The 20,847-nt window shown below is 47.8% G+C and overlaps 9 protein-coding genes and 1 non-coding gene across 10 annotated transcripts; 2 read left to right on the top strand and 8 right to left on the bottom strand.

Moving 5' to 3' along the window:
* Window positions 1-1,212: 1,212 nt before the first annotated feature.
* On the top strand, window positions 1,213-1,710 carry Pdw03_1196 (Aminoglycoside phosphotransferase; the record flags this gene model as incomplete). Its single annotated transcript, XM_014679444.2, has 2 exons — window positions 1,213-1,518; window positions 1,573-1,710. 2 exons carry the CDS (start codon window positions 1,213-1,215, stop codon window positions 1,708-1,710), a joined length of 444 nt encoding a protein of 147 aa, XP_014534930.2.
* A 22-nt stretch (window positions 1,711-1,732) lies between these two features.
* Window positions 1,733-2,962, bottom strand: Pdw03_1195 (Aflatoxin biosynthesis regulatory protein; the record flags this gene model as incomplete). The annotated part of the gene is made up of 3 exons (XM_014679443.2): window positions 1,733-2,515; window positions 2,729-2,818; window positions 2,894-2,962. The coding sequence occupies 3 exons, from the start codon at window positions 2,960-2,962 to the stop codon at window positions 1,733-1,735; spliced, it is 942 nt and encodes a 313-aa protein (XP_014534929.2).
* An 800-nt stretch (window positions 2,963-3,762) lies between these two features.
* Window positions 3,763-4,754, top strand: Pdw03_1194 (RTA-like protein; the record flags this gene model as incomplete). The annotated part of the gene is made up of 3 exons (XM_014679442.1): window positions 3,763-4,472; window positions 4,529-4,603; window positions 4,664-4,754. 3 exons carry the CDS (start codon window positions 3,763-3,765, stop codon window positions 4,752-4,754), a joined length of 876 nt encoding a protein of 291 aa, XP_014534928.1.
* Window positions 4,755-5,202: 448 nt separating this feature from the next.
* On the bottom strand, window positions 5,203-5,908 carry Pdw03_1193 (Ubiquitin-conjugating enzyme E2 15; the record flags this gene model as incomplete). Its single annotated transcript, XM_014679441.1, has 3 exons — window positions 5,203-5,456; window positions 5,522-5,614; window positions 5,752-5,908. The coding sequence occupies 3 exons, from the start codon at window positions 5,906-5,908 to the stop codon at window positions 5,203-5,205; spliced, it is 504 nt and encodes a 167-aa protein (XP_014534927.1).
* A 392-nt stretch (window positions 5,909-6,300) lies between these two features.
* Pdw03_1192 (putative ubiquitin conjugating enzyme) lies at window positions 6,301-7,456 on the bottom strand (the record flags this gene model as incomplete). Its single annotated transcript, XM_014679440.1, has 2 exons — window positions 6,301-7,251; window positions 7,307-7,456. The coding sequence occupies 2 exons, from the start codon at window positions 7,454-7,456 to the stop codon at window positions 6,301-6,303; spliced, it is 1,101 nt and encodes a 366-aa protein (XP_014534926.1).
* Window positions 7,457-8,337: 881 nt separating this feature from the next.
* Window positions 8,338-9,544, bottom strand: Pdw03_1191 (Mitochondrial carnitine:acyl carnitine carrier, putative; the record flags this gene model as incomplete). Its single annotated transcript, XM_014679439.1, has 4 exons — window positions 8,338-9,000; window positions 9,090-9,106; window positions 9,189-9,237; window positions 9,296-9,544. 4 exons carry the CDS (start codon window positions 9,542-9,544, stop codon window positions 8,338-8,340), a joined length of 978 nt encoding a protein of 325 aa, XP_014534925.1.
* A 975-nt stretch (window positions 9,545-10,519) lies between these two features.
* On the bottom strand, window positions 10,520-11,538 carry Pdw03_1190 (Extracellular membrane protein, CFEM domain; the record flags this gene model as incomplete). Its single annotated transcript, XM_014679438.1, has 4 exons — window positions 10,520-10,777; window positions 10,837-11,147; window positions 11,211-11,388; window positions 11,449-11,538. The coding sequence occupies 4 exons, from the start codon at window positions 11,536-11,538 to the stop codon at window positions 10,520-10,522; spliced, it is 837 nt and encodes a 278-aa protein (XP_014534924.1).
* Window positions 11,539-14,917: 3,379 nt separating this feature from the next.
* On the bottom strand, window positions 14,918-14,989 carry Pdw03_tRNA135. Its single transcript has one exon. It is a non-coding gene; the product is annotated as a tRNA-Arg (tRNA).
* Window positions 14,990-15,233: 244 nt separating this feature from the next.
* Window positions 15,234-16,288, bottom strand: Pdw03_1189 (uncharacterized protein; the record flags this gene model as incomplete). Its single annotated transcript, XM_014679437.2, has 2 exons — window positions 15,234-16,103; window positions 16,160-16,288. The coding sequence occupies 2 exons, from the start codon at window positions 16,286-16,288 to the stop codon at window positions 15,234-15,236; spliced, it is 999 nt and encodes a 332-aa protein (XP_014534923.2).
* A 1,137-nt stretch (window positions 16,289-17,425) lies between these two features.
* Pdw03_1188 (Acetylcholinesterase, insect) lies at window positions 17,426-19,224 on the bottom strand (the record flags this gene model as incomplete). The annotated part of the gene is made up of 3 exons (XM_014679436.1): window positions 17,426-18,493; window positions 18,577-19,071; window positions 19,123-19,224. The coding sequence occupies 3 exons, from the start codon at window positions 19,222-19,224 to the stop codon at window positions 17,426-17,428; spliced, it is 1,665 nt and encodes a 554-aa protein (XP_014534922.1).
* Between the last annotated feature and the right edge of the window lie 1,623 nt (window positions 19,225-20,847).

The raw sequence follows: 20,847 nt of genomic DNA, 5'->3' as shown, positions 1-20,847 counted from the left end.
GTAATTTACCGTAGTTTATCAAAGTACACTGGTTGGTGTGATCTGGGCGGACCGCTATCCTAATCTGGACTAGTGCACTCCAGGTGGGGCTCTGGCAAATAGAGCGAGAGAGTGTGGAGTTAACACTGATTTCGAACATCGTATTTTCAGCTTTCTTAAATATCTTCACCCAAGGTATTCCATCTGTGAATGCACGAAGGGTTTTAATGGAAATAGGCATCTAGCAACGTTATATTTTTGGATCGCCCGAAGTCACTGCTGTATCTTACATTGTGATGAAGTATTGCTAGAATATCACCGACTGAATGTTCAAAAAAACTTCGTTTACCTGAATCTCAATAGGAACATTTCAAATCTTATATTCCTAAACACATGGCCAAAGAATGCCTGGGCGCTTAGGATGGGATAAAAAAAAAAGATGGTGTTTAACTTTAAAAGTTGGTGCTAATTACAGCCCACGCGCTTTCTAGATATTGCGTCACATTGAAGGCCAATCAAAATAGCTCCCTTACCGTTCAGGGCTCAGACGTAAAACAGACCAGGTCAGAGGGGAGATCTAGATGCATGGTGGGGAGTCAATGCTGATCGAAGTTATTCAGGCTTGGACAGCGGCCGTCGATGGTAGGAACAACCTCAACGATGAGCCCACACAACGAAAACGACGCATTTTTGCGACATCTAATCAATACACCAGAAACAAATATTGCTGATGGATCACTACGGTACTGCATCCTCAATACTCCAACGCATTTTTCAATTGAATACGAATAACCCTTAGACCCAATATCCTCCGCAATTAGTTGCTGACCGTTCAAAGCGTCACCGGAATGACCAACATCAAAAAAGTGATACGCTAAGTCGATTCCATCACATTGTAGGCCCTTTCATGTCCGTCACATGCAGCCATCCCTGTAAATATGGTTGCATTCGTTTTCTTGTTCTACTATTATAAATTAATTGCAGTCGGCTTATGTGACATATAAGCGCCAAGACATTCAGCGGCTACACCTAGCCTCCGGCGCAAATGATTCTGAACCGTTCTCAACCAGACAAGGAGCAATGAACATTGACATGGGACGTCGTGCACTTTCAGCTTGTTGTTTTCAACCACGAATACTTGCCCTCCTCGTTTCGCCACTACCGCGGTTACAATCAACGACCACTACCCTTCCGTTTCGCGTCGTTCGCACGATCACGAGTCTCTCTGAGCAAATGACAACGCTAAATCCTGATCACGAGCACTTCTTCCGTTATACGAGTGGACGATGGCTCTGGGATGAAGAACAACAGCTCAGGGATAGGTATAAGGCCTTTGACGTTGCTGGGCTCCAAAGCCTCGCGGCCAAAGCCGTTCGATCAGACAGCTGCATCTCTATAACGAAGCTGGCCGAGGGAGGATATAATAAGGTCTTCCGTTTGATCATGAATGATGGAAAAAGAGTCCTTGCTCGTATACCAAACCCAAATGCCGGTCCAGCGTTCTATACGACCGCATCTGAAGTCGCTACTATGGAGCTTGTAAGTTTACCTTAAACCAGTTAATCGCAAGGGCGGCTAGCTCACTTAACCTAGGCTCGAGATTTCCTTCAAATTCCCGTGCCTCGAGTCTTTGATTGGAGTGCCACATCAAATAATGCCGTTGGCTCGGAATATACTATTTTGGAAGAAGTATCTGGCAGATTTCAGCAATTTGGGCTCCAAATCCATTGACGATCTGATTTTGAAAATCTTGTCAGAGTCCCATTTTTTTCTGGGGCCAAGCCACAGCGTTAGCCCATTCCATGTCTCCGGGATGTAGTGCATCCAATAATTCGGTTACCAATGCCCGGCCCGAGTCTCGAGCCCACCAATGTTGACCATCAAGCTCCCCGAGCAACACGCCCCAATGCATGAGGATCAACAATGCTAAAGGCTGTCGGCGTCGCACATTGTCCACAAATTCCTTGTCGATCATAGCGAGCCAAGCCAGGACGTTGGCAGCGTCAACGAAATTGGCAACTTTGTTTGAGAAGTGCCGTAGGTAGACAATAGCATCTTTGTTGACCTGATGCTGATCGGGACCGATGCTGGCGATGGTTCTGTCATTCAAGGCGTCGAGTCGCTCCAGGGCATCCCGCGTGTCGCTATCTAGGCTGACTGATCCAGTATCCCAAAAGTTTCTTCGACGAGAAAAGAGCTCTAATTTGCTCCAAGATTCACCAATCCGGTGGATTTTCTTCACACCTTGCAAGAGTTCAAATACGACAACAATGTTCTCCGTTAGGCTTGAGCTTTCTCCACGAGCAGCAGTAACTCTTGGCAGAGCAATGCCTATAACGGTGGTGATAATGGACTGCGCCAGCGCAGCCTCGCAGTTTAGTGGGTTGATGCTGTCAACAGCTGCGCGATAGGGCGCAAATGTGAGATTGTGATATTGCAAAGCGGTGTCAATGTAGACTAGCGATGCCGGCGACTCAATTGTTGCGGCAATGTGAAGTGCCCCCAGGGCCAAAATGCCATTCATTAAGAAATCATGCTGAAGAGCCAGGCGAGGAATGGCAATTTGCCAGACAAAATGCTCCGAGTCAGAAGAGCAAAGACTTTTGAAAGTTTCGGTGGAAAACTTATGCATAAGCTCCAAATCTCGCACCCCTGAAATGGGTGGAGAAAAGGAAGCTGCTAGGCTAGGAATCCTCGGCCGCACGGAAGTTGGGTCTAGAATAGCCAACTGGCCAGGGGATTGGCTTACTCGTGAATCGGGCCGGGATGGCGCTCTGAAATATGTGCATGAGAGTTCCCGCGATATACAATTGGAGCACGGTGGCCCTTTCTCGTCACACTGCAGTTGTCAGTCTCGTCATTTGATGGAGCCCAAAGCGAACTATGGGGGCCATCCCGAGTTTCCATCACTAACCTTGACGCGACGTCTCTTGCACTGGTCGCAGCCTTGGCGAGATTTTGTATGCGCTCGGCGAGGAGGCATCTCAGAAACCTCGATACCTGAGGGTCCATGTAACCGATTGGCTCAGATCCTTTAAGATGTGGAAGAGTCCAAAGCGCGGGAGAGAAGAAGATGATGCGGAAGGGTCACGTGGACTGGAACTATAAAAAAAAAGGGTAATGTCTTGATTCCTCTCTTCTGTGTGTTTTAGTTCTTTTTAAACATGTTCAGTCTTCTGTTCAATTGTCAGATTGATCTCATTTGATACGTGATAGTTCAAAAAGCTGTCGCTGTCTATAACAACCAATGCTCCGTACGCAAGTAGGCATCAGTCTTTGGCTGATCACATGTGTGAATAGAGCCCTAGAGAGGGCATGAACTCAATCCTGGTCGACAATTTAAAGAAATCGATGGATTCGAGACAGAGAAATTGATCATTTAACGATCTTCCAAAAGATCCTGAACCAAAAGGAGTAATTCTCCGACAGGATCAAAGCGCCTTGTCGAAAAGCAAGTGGATCCGATGTAAGCGACGTGGGGACAACGAGAACGAGAACGAGAACGGGCAAGAACGACAATAACCAATAGCAGTTTGGAGTCTTTATCTTGTTGAGTTTAATACAGAGCTCCACCTACTAGAACTGTTGTTGCGGTCCTTTCGTATTCACCGCGGAAGATGATGATTTTATGATTTGATATCAAATCCTCCGGGGTTTTCTGGGCTGAGTTATGAGAGACTATAGACCCTTTTTTTTTTTCTTTTAGTCTTATTATCTCACTCCTAGGTCTAACACCCTCTCCCCCAGCTTTCTTTCCTTATAAATACAAGTCTCTCACTAAATATGGCGAGCTATGCTACTTGCTCTGAAGTAGGCCCCCTCTGTCCTGTTGAACTCACAACATACGGTTATTACCCCAGTTTCGGCGGAAACATCTTCTTGACCGTCTTATTTGGCCTGCTCGGAATATGCCAAACCGGTCTCGGCGTCTACTTTCGAACATGGACATTCTTGACGGCTCTCCTCATTGGCACATTTATGGAAATGGCTGGATACATTGGCCGAGTGCTCATGCATAATAACCCATGGTCTGGATCTGCTTTCAAGCTTCAGATTGTGTGTCTGGTGCTCGCGCCGACCTTCGTTGCGGCGGGTATTTACCTAACATTGAAGCATATCATTCTGAGCTTAGGACCCGAATACTCAATCTTGAAGCCACGTCTGTTCACCTGGGTCTTCATCGGATGCGATATTGGATCTCTCCTTTTGCAGGCTGCAGGGGGTGGTGTCGCTGCGGCTGCTGGCAATGACGACTTTTCAATGCTCAAGACAGGTGACAACATCATCATCGCTGGTATCGCCTTCCAGGTTGCAACCATGGTTGTGTGTGGATTTTTTGCGGTGGTCTTCTTCTGGAGGATCTTCAACCATGGCGATGGGTTTTCCAGTGAGAAGAGCCGTGATGTGTCACCAACTGTTCTCAGGTGGATGCCGTTAGTCGTGGGTGCCGAGGTCATTGCCTACATCACAGTCTTGATTCGGTGCATTTACCGGTATGAGCCAATGTTCCGAGGCCAAAATAAGGCACTTTGCTGACCACGATAGCTAGTATCCCGGAGATGGCTGGTGGCTGGGGAAACCCACTGATGCAGAAGGAGAACGAGTTCCTTGTCTTGGATGGAATGTAAGTGGTCTCTTGGTTCGTTTCAAAACTCTTGGAAATCACGTCTGACGCTTTAATAAGGATGATTGCTCTGGCTTGTCTAACCTTCACCATCTTCCATCCCGGAATCTTCCTCCCTTCTCTGCGATTCGTGCCCGAGAACCGCACATAGTCGCTTTGGTTCCTCTTGTTGCGTGTCCTCTTGGTTTTCTTTTGGGTTCTGTCTTTCCAGTAGTTTTGCTATGCCAATGTGGATTCTGCTTAATCAGGTAATCATGAATGAATATCCAAGAATCAATGACCACTCTGCTTTGGTGATGATATTTACGTTGAAAATCCTGAATTTCTGCCAAAAAAAGAGTGATGATTCCAAATCAGTGAAACAAAAATTTCGGGGTGAAACTCCAGCCGTCATGAAAAATCGCAAAGAAATGCACCGCAAAGGGACATGAGATCGAGCGCATGGCAAAGCATTGCTCACTCTATGCAAAGAAGAGAACCACCGCTCGCCGCGGTACATTGAACAAGGAAGAGAAAAAAAAAAAGGAACCCCGGCAGCCCCATGTTAAATCAGATCGTAGCCCGCCATCTTAAATTGCCGTGAAATGTTAAATCGTGCACTAGTCGTCCAACGTGAGACGGACACACCGACGGACGCGCTTCTTAAACTCCGCAGGGTCCTCTCGCCATAGTCGAGCAGCTTCCACATTCGCTGGACTTTCATCGTTCGGGCTAGAAAGCATAGAAATGACAGACAGTAGGATAGTCTCGGGGGTTTGCACAGGAGACCAGCGTTCTGCAGCCGACTCATACCCGTATTTATCCTCCTCAGGTGGGTGCAGAATCGAAATGCAAACATCACCATTCTCGTAAACTGTCCAGGCGCAGTGACTTGTAAGTAATTTGTCTTTGACAACTGGTTCAACCGGAGCCACATACTATTTGGATGGAAGATAGGAGATTCGAACTTCATCTTTGGCGGCCGATGAGGGTATTCTGTTGGGAAAGAGAGTCGAGCCCGGAAGAAACCACCTAGATAAGCAAACTTGTCAGTTTTCTTCAACAAACTTGTGGCAGGATAACATGTCTTCCCAGGCGGCGTTGTGATCGCCACGGCACCAGCCCCGGAATTCGACTTCAAATCCAGATATAACCAAATAGTGACACACCTCCATACAGCTTCACATCGTCCGATATCATGAGCATAACCTCCCATTCGAAAACGTTGTTATCAACCAAGCCACAACTAATGCCGGGGATGTCCTTATCAGACTGCATCTGCTGCAGTTGGCGGGACAGCATGCGCCCAGCGGGAGAGGTCGCCATGCTAATGGTTGGGGAAGAAAAAGCAGACAAATGGAGATGTGGATTTCGGATGATATCCGAAGCCGACTTCAATGTCAAAAGGGGAGGGCAAAGAGCAGAAGGTGAGGGGCGTAAAAAGAAATAAAAGCGGTAAGGCCAAAGCGGGGTTTTAAATGGCCTGGATGGGGAGGCGGTATACACCATGGGCACGTAATTAGCTACATGTTTTGAGGACCTTAGGACGTCAGGATATTTGGATCTAGTCCACAAGGACGTTCAAAGATCATTGTATGGGGCAGTTATTTCAATCTCTTCCAGTGAAATAGATAAAGCAAAGGCATTAATTACGTCCTAGCATTCTTCACAAATTACCCCCTGAGATTCATCGGATCTGAACGTTTTTTTATTTTTTTTTACTCCCAGCTAATTTGCATCCCAGAAGCATCAGAGTCAACGGGCTTGGCAGTTTTGATAATCCAAAAGACCTGTCCGCCAAGAAGCAAAGTAGCGAAGATACCAAGCGCCACCTCCATAGCAAAAGTCTTACCTACAACCTTGGCAAAGCGAACACGGGCAGCCCAGTCAAAGGTAGTCCATGCATCCATCAGGCCAATCTTGCCGCTGCCACCGGTTATCGTAGGGCTGACTTTACCCCCGAAAGAGCGATCAAATGGTACAATAGTCTCATCTTCTTCGGGAAGCATGGAGGCAGCCACACGGACAAAGATGACACGAGCAGGCATAGAGATCAAAAATGCCAGAATAGCAGGAATCACACAGACACTCATGAAGCGATAGAGGGCCACCAGAGGGGGGACCTCCTGATCGCTGACAACATCGAGCAAGCCAGCAAAATTGGCAATAGCCATGGGGATGAAGAAAGCAGCAGCAGTCAGAACATCCTGGAGAGCAGCAGCCGGAGCAATCTTAATCCAAGTCTTACAACTGGGGATGCGCTGGTAGAAGCGCTTTGGGGAGGGCTCAGAGATGACAATGTGCACCCACGCCATCTGCCAAGTAGCCAGGAGAACGCTCAGGATAGACTGGATGATACACTGGCTCAGGTATGAAGTGGAAGAAACGGGGATGAAAGATGAAAGGAAGCCACGGGCTGCGGTGTAGGCCACAAACATACCCATTCCACGGAAGCGAGACCAGAACCCCGCACGGGAGCGCAGGTGCTTCACAGTAGTGCGCAGCTTGCTGGTGATAGGCTTTGGAGGGGTAGCCGCAACCAGCTCAAGATCTTCCTCGTCGGTTGGCTTGATAGTATCGGGATTGGGAACAATGCGCACGTAGATATCAGGGTATGTATCTTCAACTGCGGCCAGAGTGGAGATCACCATCCCGTAGGTATACTCAACCTGTCGGGTATTAGTTCCACGAGGTTATATCTGTGGAGAATCATTTCTGACTTACAGCCCAGAAACCAATACCAATTAAGATAGCAGTGATAGCAAACAGAGCCACCAAGCCTTCATTAGGCTGCTGGTGCTCAAGCTTGCCGGACTGCACATGAGTGACAGCAAGCTCAGTGCCCCGACGCATCAGGACATTCGTGACGGACATAATGAAGCCAACACTATGAGTGAACCAATAAATTTGTATATAAATGAGATGGAAATTAGATGGAAAATTTGGAAGAGTAAAGATGAGATGGAGAGGAAGATGGGTTTTATTTGATACAAAGGCAGGCAGCAGACCACTAGCGCCGGAGTCGACGGATACTCTTGCAGTACTTAAATTTTGCTGGTGCTTCATCTACAAGTTGAGGTACCTGTCATGTACCCCTTTGATCAGCCTCATTCCCAGTTGCAGTTGGAACTTGAACACTCTCCTTTCTTTCTGCTAAAATGACCATGCAACATAGGTTGACTATTTGATTTCCAACCCTTCAAATCCTGGTTACTTAGTATAAATATAGAACCCCCTTAAATCGTCGGCATCCAGTTCCTCCGACCAGGCATCGCCCCCGAACCAGCCTCGCCTATGAACGTGCTCTAAAGCTTGGACTTAGCGCTAACATGCCGGTGCCCCCTGCTTAACCGCATTCGGAGGTAGCGCAGATATAGAGCGGGAAAGTAGACCCGATTGAGCCTCAATGGTCTCAGGGAAAATGTGTGTACGCTGCTTAAATCCTGCTTAAATCCCATTGATAAATTCCTATAAATTTTGTTGGCTGACAAAATTTGCTTCTATCAATATGGGCAAATCTTGCGTACATTGTAGATCTGATATGACATGGCCAACTCCCAGAGATCACACCTTGAAAAAAGGCCTTTCTACAGAATATTAGAAATCAACTAAATGTCCAAAATGACACAAGACGTGATCAGAAGGATGCGAACCAATCAAATCATGGTCGCTGATAACCATCCGTGGATGGGACACAGAACGCTGCAAATAGAGATCAATCATGGTATGTACACACAGAAGCATTCTCATCAAGTTTAGTCAAACAATCTCTTCATACCCTTATGTGCCAGCTCGACGCCGAGGAAAGTGGCGGCATTAGCAGGCACCGCACGGGCGAGAGCCGGTCCGAACCCAGGGAAGAAGGCCTTGAAACCACCACTAGCGTATATCGAGCGGATAACGCCACCCACGGTAGGCTTTCCCGATGCGCTCTGCAGGCGGGATTTGACGGTGTCAATGGGGAAGACAGGAATCCACATGGCAATACCGGCAGCACCACCAGCACACACAACGGCATATAGGGATAGCTCGCCTGTCACATTGCCTTGAACATCCTTGGGAGTCAAGGAGCGCTTCATGTACTCGTAGGCCGCGAAGTAGGCGGCCGAGCCGGGACCATCACGCGCCAGCGTCATAGCGCTGCCACGGAACACGCTGCGAACACCACCTTCCTTGTACAGCTGGCGCACGACATCCATACTGCCAGAGTACTTGGGCTTCTCACCCGGGGCCAGAGTCTTCTGGCCCTGGATCTGGAGGAGGACCTTGACACGCTCGAAGGGTGCCGTGATCAGAGTCATCGGGATGGCGGAGAAGAAACCCGCAGAAGAGATCTGTGCAATGGAGTACTGTGGGGTGTCGTTCTTGATGGGGACGATGGAGAGCTTTTCCACGAGGGTCTTGCCCACGTCGTAAGCCTAATGTATTGTTAGCATTGCTTCCGACTGGGCAATCGCGGCTGGCTCTAGGCTCCAAGAGAAAAGAGGAGCCAAAAAAAAAAACGTACCCAAAAGCTGACAGCAACTGTGAGACAGAACTGAATTAACTCATGTCTCGACCAATTGCTCATGTGAGAGCCCAATACAACTAATGATAGATAACTTACACATGGGAGTAACTCCAACAAGCGGTGCGGAGACACCGGCATACAATCCCTATAGAAACCATTCTCAGTTCAGTCGCTGATATTCAACGTGCTTTTGTTGATCATACACGAGCAAATCCTTCACGGGCAATTGTCCTCTTGACCACGTCCATGGCACCTGAGTAAATGCCCTTCTCGGCCGTCTGTAGGCGCACCTTCACCAGATCAAACGGGTGACCGACGACCACAGCGCAGAGACCACCAGCGGCACCAGCTGCGAGAGAACGCAGCTGTACAATGGTCTGATTAACAGCCTTGGTCTCAACAACCTTGATCTCCTCTTTCAGCTGCTGGGTGGAGGGGATGGAGGGGGACATGGTGGACGGTTTGGAGCGGGGAAAGAGGTAGGGATGAAGATGGGGGGTGAAGAAGAGAAAGAAGAAGTAGGAGACAGGACAGCAACCAAGAATAAGATGTTAAAGAAACAATAGTCCAGTAAGAAAATTAAGTCTGAAGATCTCCAAATGATAGACACCGACAGACCGAAGCCGACTGGTCTTCCCCGGACGAAGATGTGCCTCGGCTCGGCCGCGGAGAAACCAGATTCCCGTGGCAGAATGCACGTTTCAAAGTAGTCTACAGTGCGGAGTGCTGTAGTACTAGATGGTGGAGAGTTATTTGAAATCATTTGGCGAATTTCCTCGGAGAATCTAGTTTTGCTTGCTCTTCTTATAATGTCGGTGGCCTCTGAGCGCGTCAGTCCGGGTGAACGGGCGAGCTCAACCACTCCGCGTTTCCCCCGGAATAACGGATGGCCAGGTTAGGACTAGGTTCTACTACTTCATCTCTCTACAGCCCTTCCTCAAATGCATCGGTAAAGGGCAGATATGAAGTGCCTACATCGTTGCTGATGTGCACGCACGTGAAAATACGGTTGGAAATCACTTGGAAATGCACTTGCGTTCATCAGTGGGACGCTACCAAATATCAGCACCACTCCGTATAACCATGACACGTCCACACATCCAAGTACAAGACTGTAGATGAAAAACTTCATCTCTGATGATTAAGATCCATCAAGATGGCTCAAGTTACTGATTTAGCATTCAATGGTTTGGACAACTGCCCCGAGACTGTGGGAAAACTAGATGCCATAATGCAGATTTCATTCGTTAAGCTCGATTGACATTAGATTAGCTCTCTGAACTGAGAGAAGACAAAACATGATCGTTTCCATCATGAACCTGTTCCATAGTGTACCTATACAAGTCAGACGGCGACACAAGAATCGTGACCCATAAATTGACACAGAAATGAGAGAGCGGACTCTCTTCGCCTTCACATGTGAGATTTTACAACGCGAAGATTGCAAGCATGCCGAGGACGCCCATAGCACCAGTACCAGCAGTAGCCATGGCAGCAGCGGCACCGTGGCTGGTAGTCGAAGCAGCAGCGCCGGCCGTGGAGCTAGAAGTAGAGCTGTCGGAGTCAGAGCTGGAACCGGAACCGGAGCCGGAGCCAGACTCAGAACCAGAGCCGCTGGAGCCGGTGGAAGTGGAAGATGCGCCAGTGCTAGCCTTGGTCACCATGGAGCTGGAGGCGTCAGTGCTCTAAAAAGAGATGGTCAGCGTGGTATTCAGAGAGAAGAAGAAGAAGAAGCGTATCTTACGGTGATTGTGGAAACGGAGCCAGTGCTGGTAGCGGAGCCGCTGGCACCAGAACCTGAGCCTGAGGCGTCAGTGCCAGTAGCGCTCACGTCAGTGCCGGTGGCAGCCTTGGAGCCAGAGGCGTCAGTGCTAGTAACGCTCACGTCAGTGCCGGTGGCAGTGGAGACCGCTGCGCCAGTGCTCGTCGCACTGGCGTCGGAGCTGGTGGCAGTGGAGTCAGAGCCAGAGGTGGTGGCGGAGTCGGAGCTGGAGGTAGAGCTAGACTCAGATCCGGAAACAGAGCTGGAGCTGGTGTCAGAGCCAGCGACACCGCCTGCGATTTCATATTAGCATCCTGTATCCACAGGGAAGCAAGTGATTGATGATGTTGACATACCAGGGCACTTGGCAACGGCCATAGCGAGAACCTGCTCGGGGTCGTCACTGGGGCAGGCCTCCTTGGTGCAGTCCCGGATGCCGAACTTGTAGTTGTCACTCTTGCACAGGCAGGCGAGGTCACCAGAGTTGCAACCCAATTGGGAAGCCTGCGCGTTCATGTTGGAGAGACACATGGACTACAAAGGCATTTTGATCAGCATTGAGCATCAACAGATCATGAAGTTGGTGGAACTGACAGCGCAATCAGAGACGGAGGCGGCAGTGTCAGCGGCGACCATGCCAAAGGCGGCCATCAAGGCCAGAGCAACGGGGGAGAAAGACTTCATGATTGGGGAAGTACGGGAAGAGTATTAATCCTGGAGGGGTGGTTTAGAAAGAATTTTATGGGCCAGGTGGAAAAACCGAACGAAATTCGGAGCTGGGGGTCATTTTATAAGACAGGCCTGAGAAAACCCACGCAAACTGTGCATCAACATTCACCAGCCACCTGCCCCAGACTAATAAATTGCAAGCTCCAATTGTGGACCAAAAAGAACGAAAGTGGACGACACGAACGGTCAAACCCAATCACCATATAGGTGTGGATTGCTTCCCAGGGCCAGTTGGGATTGTTCGACTCAACGTGGCGATTAGAGGAGCGAAATTCAATGGCCTGACCCATTTTGAAGTCATCACATTCACTTCCAGGATCTTCTCTCTGAAATGGGGGATGATCGCCCTGGAGATAGCTCACACTTCTCCATGTCGATCTCATAGGTTCATCCAATCACTAGGGGCCCCCCTCAGGAATCGGATTTCAGGAAATTTATTTTTTAATTTTTTTTGGCTTTTCCACAATGTTCTCTATTCATTGAACCACTTAACCGAAGGAGCAGTATGTTATACAGAGTACGGAGTACGGAGTACTCTGAAAGACTAAAGGTACACCCAGTTTGACTGTGGTTTCCTGTTCGTCAATTCTTCGTGTAGAACATAGGTCCAAACCAGTGGCGATAGATCCAAATCGGTCAAGTCAGTCGAAGAGTCGGAGACATCCCGATCGCACTATTGAAATTGGAAAACTTAATTCGACTGTGTGGCTGAGTTCAGCCACACTCTGCGACGATTACGCATCGTTATTATGTATTCTCTACATTCGTTATACACCATACTCGTTATATCGTGATGCGTCCAGGGTTTATCAAGGGATGTCTCCTAGAAAGGAGATTGGAGAGACGGTGATTTGAACCCCTTCCGTGTGGTTCCTGTTTGAATTCCTTTTTTTGGGGGGGGTCCCTTTTGTTTCCTTTTGTGTCCTTTTTTTTTTTTCTCTCTCTTCAAAGTAAATCTTTTAGATCAAAATCAAAACATCCACAGTAGAAGATACGACTCCACATCCAGAGAATGCACAGAAGTACGGAGGACGGAGGACGACTCCGTCCTTCCAGATGAGAATATTAAATGCCGCACCCTAGCCCCGGGGGGGGGGAGGGGGGGGGTATGAACTCCAAACTTTTTATGATGGCAAGTGCCATGAGCATAATGATCTAGTCCAGGATGATGTACCAAGTTCAGCATGTATCTTTTTTACTTCGGAGAACATACAACATACAACATATGTAGTAAATGCAGCTAGCTAGACGGAGTACTCCGTCCACGGGTACTCACCGACATGTTCCCGTCTAAGCCGATGACGAGTGAAGCTCCGATTCGTGCAGATCTCAACGCTATCTGACAGGTGGCCTGGAAACCTGCATACGGTTTGTCTTGGTCCCTTGGCAAATCTTAAACACCGCTATCCATGACTTCTGAGACCCTCCAGAGGGTAGTATGTTGTACGGCGAAGAATAACGACCTGATGTTGGCACAAGTCTGCCATCTCTATCCTACAGGGCCAATTCGCCAATCCAACATAGACTCACAATCTTAGCATTACATCGAGTCCAACACTACTGCGAGGACTAGGCGCTTATCTAGACTTCCCCTCTCCAACTTCCCATGTTCAAATCTCCAGAGCTACCTATCCATAGGTAATAGGGTCCCACCGATGACAACTACAACCCCTCGATTTATCAAAAGGCTTCTCAATAATACTAATTCACCTATGACCTCCGAGTTAGATACCTTAGGACAGCAGTAGATAGGACAACTAGAGACATACATAAAGAACCTAGGTGATGATTATAGAGCACTAAACCACATCTTAGGATGGATTTGCCAAGTTTCCTAATCGCAAGATGACTATCGATTCTCGTTTCTTGACTTTAAGCACCACCAAAGTATACACCACAGCGGCCATATCTCTCGCTGTTAACGAAAGCAAGAATACCGAATCCCCCCTTCGCTAAGACACACCACTGGCCTTCCCTACTAAGAAATGACATGATGCTAAACAATAGTGACAGCACAATGTAAACTACCACAGAAGATACTCTATCGCACCGCTTAGGGCTATCAACTCACGATACTGGTGTGAATTCAGCGTATCCTCAGAGATCCCATAGCAAAGTGGTTCGGCATTTATAATATCTTCCTATAGCCTATACACGCCGCGCTCCCTTCTCTCGTAGCAACGTGTATCTATTTCGTGGGACCTATCTCTTCGTCCTCGACTCGTGCGAGGCTACACCTAGGTCCTAGACACAACCCACCTACATCGCAGAACCATATATAAAGCCGCGCACCGTGATCATAAATTAGGATAAGCTTGTTAGACCAATACCCTAGGGTGAGATCTAGGCAATTACCGCGGCGAGCCTTTCTATGGGCATGGTAGAAGTTGGCCTGGACTCGGTATCATAGCGGGTTTCCTACCGAGCAAGGGCTTTGACGTTGCTATGATGGGTAATACGATCCATGCCCGAGATGCGCCAGTGAAGATCTACATACATCTTCTGGATCGGATTTTTGATGGATCAGGGATCCCGTGCTCGGGGACCGGCGACGATTGCCAAAAAAAAAAAAAAAAAAAAAAGATAACCCTGAGTGTATGGAAGAAGCCATCGAACGGATTTATCCGCCTCGACCTGATTCCGCTATTTTCCATTCTCTGCCATAAAACTAGAATGCGGGGAGATACAAGCATCCTGCGCACGGTTTAATCGCTCCGTCCCTCGGAAATAGGGGTTTAGTTGCAGATCTACTAGACCGTGTTGTACCTGCCCTTCTCTCTCTCTCTCTCTCGCCCAGGCCAGCGAGTGTTTTGTGGTGCATCACTATTCAAGAAAATAGGATCTCTAGTTACTATGCAACGGAATTCATTGTGGGTTCGGATGGAATTGCCACAGCAATAGGCAGTGGATGTGGAGCCCGCTTTTAGGTGGGGTGAAGATGTGGTTTGATTGTCAGTTTGGCTGATTTGTCCATTTCTTTATTACTAGTTTTATAAGATTCATTGCTGTATGTGGCATGTGGGATCTACGGAGTAGGTGTAGTAATTTTATATCCCAAGTCAAGAAAAGTGGAAAAGTGGACCCGACACCAAATTCGCAACATGACACAATCAACCATTTCAACTTCGACCCTCTCTGAGAAATGGAATTACCTTGCATGTGAATTGAAGCCTATGAAAAAATTTCATGGGACTAGATACCTCAATGGCTACGCGAAACGAATGCGGACGCCTAACATCTGGAAATCCTCTATTGTCGGCGATGCCGAACCGGCTCGGGCTGGGTCCGGTGGAGTCCGAACAAAAATTTCCATCCGACAAAAGCAAAAGTTTACTGACCGACGCAGGGATCGAACCTGCAATCTCTTGATTCGTAGTCAAGCGCCTTGCCATTGGGCCAGCCGGCCATGCTTGTTGTGGATTACGGGCCAAAATGTGTATTAGATAGGAAATAAATTGTTTGTTGGGAATGTATCAATCAGCTGATGCTCATTTCCAGACATGTGTAATCGAGTCATAGATAATAGTCAGTGATAAAAGATATGAATAATAAACAGAAAGGGGGAAAAAGTGGTATGAGGGTATGTTAATGCAAGAAAACGCCGTCAAAGAAGTCGAAAATCAGAAGCTGCCCATATCGTCCAGACCGAGTCATATATTCGACTCGAAGATAACTGTCACGTAATCTTGCGGCATTGTGGCGGCCTTTTCAGAGACCATGCCTTCTTCGACTGAGACAATCCGTGATCTATGGTCTAGTACCATTTGCCATCCGAGGCGCACCGCCAAGGACATCAGCAGGCTTCCGACGAAGAACCCGATCAAACAAGCCATCAGGCCAGCGGCAGTGCCAATCAAAGCAGGAATCATGATGGGACGGACGGTGCGGACAGAGGAATCCTTGTGATGGTAGCTGTAGTGAGGACGGTGTTCAGTATGGTGGTGAAGATGAGCTGGAGTAGCCCAGAACGAGAAAAAACGAGTCTTGGCAGTAGAGTCGGTTGCGGTGCCACTGCCAATGGCCTTGATCGCGCATTTGTGGGCGGAGGGTTCCATAATCGGGGCTGAATCGTGGGGTAGCCCCATCGTCCTAGTCCTGGACTGATCGAAAATGGAACCGAATTGGGTCCTCCAGTAGTTCACTACCCACAGTTGACTCTTTTGATAGAAAGTACCTTCCTGATCGCTGCCACGAGCTGGTTCGACACGGATACGGGTCATGCCGTACTTTCCATTTTGGTAAACAAGAAGGTCCACGAGCACTGCGTCCGGTGACACCAGGTTGCCCTGTAGATCGAACAGCTCGACTCGCACGCGGATCATATCCGCCATGGATCCTAATGCGTTTGTGGGGATTGGTTGAGTCACAAGGGTGTAGGATAATTCGGCGGTTTTGTCACTGGGATGGATTTGGTCTGTGTCTTCGTACAGGGGCGCATTGAGCTGCATTGTCACCGATGGAGGATATAGTTGGTGTTCATTGGCGTATAGGCTTCCATTCTGAATAAACAAATCGATAGACTTTATCCATGTTAGTAGACTATCGATGGAAATGATCACATTCACATATCACTTACGAGTCTTGATCGGACGCCATTCTCAAGGCTGTCGGAAGTTGGAACGAACGGAAGTCGGAGTTGATGAGAATCGGGGATGGGGGAAGCGAGGGCACTACCTAAGCAAAGGGCTACCCACAGCAGCTTCATAGTGAGAAATTCAGGATATGATGAACGCGATTGGAGATGAAGTGGATGAACAAGAGTTGAAAGAAAGACCAAAAGAGAGAGAAGAGAGAGAAGAGAGAGAAGAGAGATATAAGGTATACTTTAAGCTCGGGGGGGTAAACAGAAGTACTCCGTACTTCCTACATCCAACAGAAAAGAGAAAAAGCTTAGCGTTGGTTCCTTCCCCCACTTGGGCCGGTTTCACTCGTATTTGTCTTTGGACTATTCTTAGTATCTTTGCCTCTATATGGAGTAGTTTCAATTTCATATCAAGACGCTTTTTCTTATTTTTTACATTCGATGCGCACATATAAGAAAATTGAGACGGCGTATGGAATAGATTAACATATATGAGAATAGGCCTGGTCTCAAAAAAATATCTAACAGTCAGGCACATCTTGTTAACTAGTCTGTTTAGCTATAGTACCCCCTTTTTGGCGTTGTAGAGTGTAGGTGGTACAACCTCCCTTATACGATTTTCCTACTGTTGTCCAGGCTCCTCGGATTCTAACTCCTCTACGGCGATAGTTCGAAATTCAATTCAAGATGTACGAGGACCAACGAAAGCAAGTGATCAAGGAATCAAAAATTACAGACACGAGTGGTCGTGTAGAGATTGAAAATGTATCCATCCTAGGACCCTGAAAATTCCGTATGGCCACTAGGAAATTATGAGCGTTAACTAAGAAGGGGGAGAGGATGGAAAAAAACCCCCCCCCCAGAAAAACCAAAACAAATACAAATACAAATGCAAAATTTCAGAGTCCAAAACCCCTGCTCATGTGAGAATTCTTCGGATGGAGTAAAAAAAAAAAAGCTCTAGCTATTACGCCTTGGTCCCATTGTCTAGTGCAATTGCGCTCCAATGGGAATTTTCGCTGCTGGCACGGATCAAACAAGACGAGCTACGGTTGCATGCCAAGTTTTTGTCGGCAATTTTGTTCAAGTTCTATGTGGAACTTCAAGGTTCAGATTGTAATCGGCCTCAAATCTACCATGTGCATTCGTACGGAGTCTGTATGTGAAGGAGAAGTTGCCTTTCCCCCCCTATATTAATCCCGAAGTGGCCTTGACTATTTATGAAACATCTTTTGTACATCGTTGCTATTAGATTCCGGCTCAGGTCGGTTTATAGTAGGGCGCAGTCTGCCAGAACCGACAGCGTGCGTTGTTGGTCGGATCCTGCGCCGGCTGGATGGCACGATTGCCAATGTTCATGAGCTGTGCATGCTGGCCATGTTTTCTGAAGACCGGGGCCAGATGGGATTTAGGTTCGCCATGCTGGACAAAGCTAGTAAAGAAGTCCTGCATCGCCAATGCCACGGTCACATTAGCGACCTTCGAGCTACTCCCGTTGTTGTAGAAGGTGTATGGGACATCCTGTCCATGTAGCGCGGGTGGAACGCTGAACTCATATGCGTAGGTCTCATTGTAGAAAGCGCGGTTGATGTAATCAGTATTGCACTGGAAGACGAGATCCGCGATGACGAGTGCTGTGCGCGCGACCGAGTTGGTGTACCCATAGGAGCCGTTATAGACGGGTGGATAGAGGACGTTCAAGACAAAGTCGGACACGTTTGCTGGAGTATTCGGTGACAAGGTCTTCATTTGAATTTCCAGACCGGTGCTGTTCACGCTGTCCGGCGAAGTAAAGTCCAACCCTTCGTTCGAATTATGCCCGACCATGATGTTCAGGTTGTGGTCAAAATCGCCTCGAAGCAGAAGTTTCCCTGGCAGAGCAGGCACGAAGTTGCCGTCCACAACGGGACCGTAGGTGAATTGTCCCCACTCAGACTTGGTCGCGACCTGGTACGCATTCGCGGCGATCAATTTGTCCGATGGCAATTTCCGGGCTTCTGCAACCGTGCTGACATTAAGAATCTCCAAAAACTGCTGCAGCGTGTCTTCTTGTTGCTGTTCGCCAATGATTGGGACCCAGCCCGGGCTCTGCAAGATCGCTTGCTTGAAGGGTGAAGCACCCCGTGTACCTCCGTAGGCGGTAATCTGATGAAGGATTGATCCTGCTCCAGCAGACTCTCCCATCACTGTGACTCGAGTTGGATCTCCACCGAAAAGGTGAATGTTCTTGTAAACCCAGTCAAGAGCAAAGCGTTGATCGTGGAGTGCTGCGTTGGCGGTGCCATTTGCTGTGATGCTGTCACCACCAAGCCAGCCAAATGCACCCAACTTTAACAAAAATTAGCATTCTCACGGGAAACTAGAAAAGAAACCCCCCGTCCCCCCCCCCCCCCAAGGATTGCTCGACTTACTCGATAATTCAAGGCAACGTAGACAATCCCATCCTTATTTCCCAGCCTGCTTCGCTGGATCAACCCAGTGGGGTCTGTGTTGGACTTGTCTCCCTCCACATACCCTCCGCCAAAGATCCACACCAGCACCGGTGCCAAGTTCTTTCGAGATGCTGCGCCTTTGGCTTTTGTGCGTTCGAAGATCTTTTTGGGGACAACGACATCAAGGAACAAACAGTCCTCGGAGGTGCGTGGGTCTTGCTCCGCCGGCTTGTACTCATATGAAGAGATATTGGTGGAGACTGAGAAGGACTGGTTGTAGAAGTAGCTCAGAAGGAAAGGTTGTTGGACATCTGCCGACCACAATGGGGCTGCCTGGGGGCACATCCTGCCCACCGAGCCATTCTGGATCTGTTCTCTGTTCTGTTTTGGGAGTGTAGGTGCCTGGAATCGCAGGTCACCGACTGGAGGTGCGGCATATCGGATATTGCTGAAATTATAGAGATCATGGGAGCTCTATTTGGAATGTCAGTTCTGCAAAATAACACCAAAGAAGGCTCAGCTGACATCAAATGAAATTGCTTGGTGTAGCTCATATTCCAGGTCAACCACGGGTAATTGGGAGGCCAGACATGCTGAAGCCAGCGTTAGCAGTAATACAGCGACCATCTTGACCCTAGAAGAGCAAGATCAAACCGCGAGGAAAAGAGCATCTCTGCGTCGTAGAGGTTCTGGGTTTGTTTTAATACTAGCCAGAAACCCCGAAGTCAGGCCGAGCTATGGATAAAAGTAATCTATGTTGAATTTCCCCCTTTAGTGCTGAGTGGAGTACAAAAATTGTTGTGCAATATTTAGGTGGGATTCCCCTGCCCACTTCCTAATTGGATTTAGCACTCTGTACAACATAGTACTCCGTACAGTGAGCCCATAGAAAATGAATTAATTGATTCGCGGTAAAAAAAATCTTCAAATCCAAAGCCAGATCCAGTATATGATCATCTATGAATATGTAGTATTTCAGGGTTACGTGCCAATTTATACTCTACAAAGGTCCCTAGAATCAACCTGCTTTTACACCCCTGATTTCTGCGCTGTACGAACCACGTCTATTAAGCGCACCAGTTAGCTACGTTGAATTCGCCGCCTTTCTGGAAGGTTCGGATCGAACGGTAGGGTCTGTTGATTGGTTGAGCTGGGCTGGTTATCACGTGAGGGAGCGATAAGGCAATTGATTGGTTCAAAGCCGCTAGAAATAGCGTCATTCAGTCTCAACACAACGAAGTTTATATACAATGTAGGAATCATGAACTAGCAACGAGAAAAATTCGTTATTACGACCGGTTTTGGTTCTTTCAAACCGGGTACTCTTTATATCCACATTCGGTATAAATAGGTTTTACTGCACTGTTGCAAAGCAATGAAATCATTCCATCATCGTGAGGTATTTTGTAGGTGTTCGGTAGTCATTGACCCGTAAAAGGGGCCTACTAGACGTTGAAACTAGCTGGCATACAAGGAGGATTCGCCCTTCCGAATTGAATTGATGTGGTTATACTAAAACCATATTCCGTACATCAACATGTAAAATGGCTGATCTTATATCCATGCTCTCTGACTAGTATTAGTACGTAATAACACTGATCAAATACAGCATAAAACGTTGTGCACTTGTGCACTAAGGTGGGTGAATTCCACCCATACACACCTACAACATATGTGCATGAGGGTCGGTTGACGGGTCTTGCTAGTGCTGAGCTAGAGTGTCCACACTTGAATTGATTACGGTCACCCCTATAAACCTAGCACACAACGTACAACAGATGCCAGAGGTTACCCATCCCTTTTACTATGTAGTCGAGCTCTTTGCCCGAGGTCCGCATTCAGCTTCCTAGGCGCAAGTCTACTACTAAACTGCACCCGATATCTATATATCACTAAAGCTATAGTTTACCATCTGTGTACGGAGCACGGAGTACTCTGTATACTTGCCTATATTACAGAGAACATGCTAAAACAAGAAATTTGAATCTATACCACCACCACCATCTTTACGGACATTTCATCTCACCGTTTACATCTGATTCATCATCCTTTCGTAGTAAGAAAATACATCTCAAAGGGGTGGATTATAGAGAGATAGATGATGTAGGATGTTGTGTAGTTGGGGAAGAATCGATGAGCCGAAGGATTCACAGAGGGGATGTGAAAACAACACAAGTGGAAAAATTATAACAAAATGGACGGGTAACCTGTGCCGGGTTGATGTTTTGATAGGGGTTACCGTACCCAATT

This window comes from Penicillium digitatum, chromosome 4, assembly GCF_016767815.1.
Source record: "Penicillium digitatum chromosome 4, complete sequence".
Classification (NCBI taxonomy): Eukaryota; Fungi; Ascomycota; class Eurotiomycetes; order Eurotiales; family Aspergillaceae; genus Penicillium; species Penicillium digitatum.
Note: the sequence above shows the minus strand (reverse complement) of the source record. Positions and strands in the feature narration are given on the sequence as shown.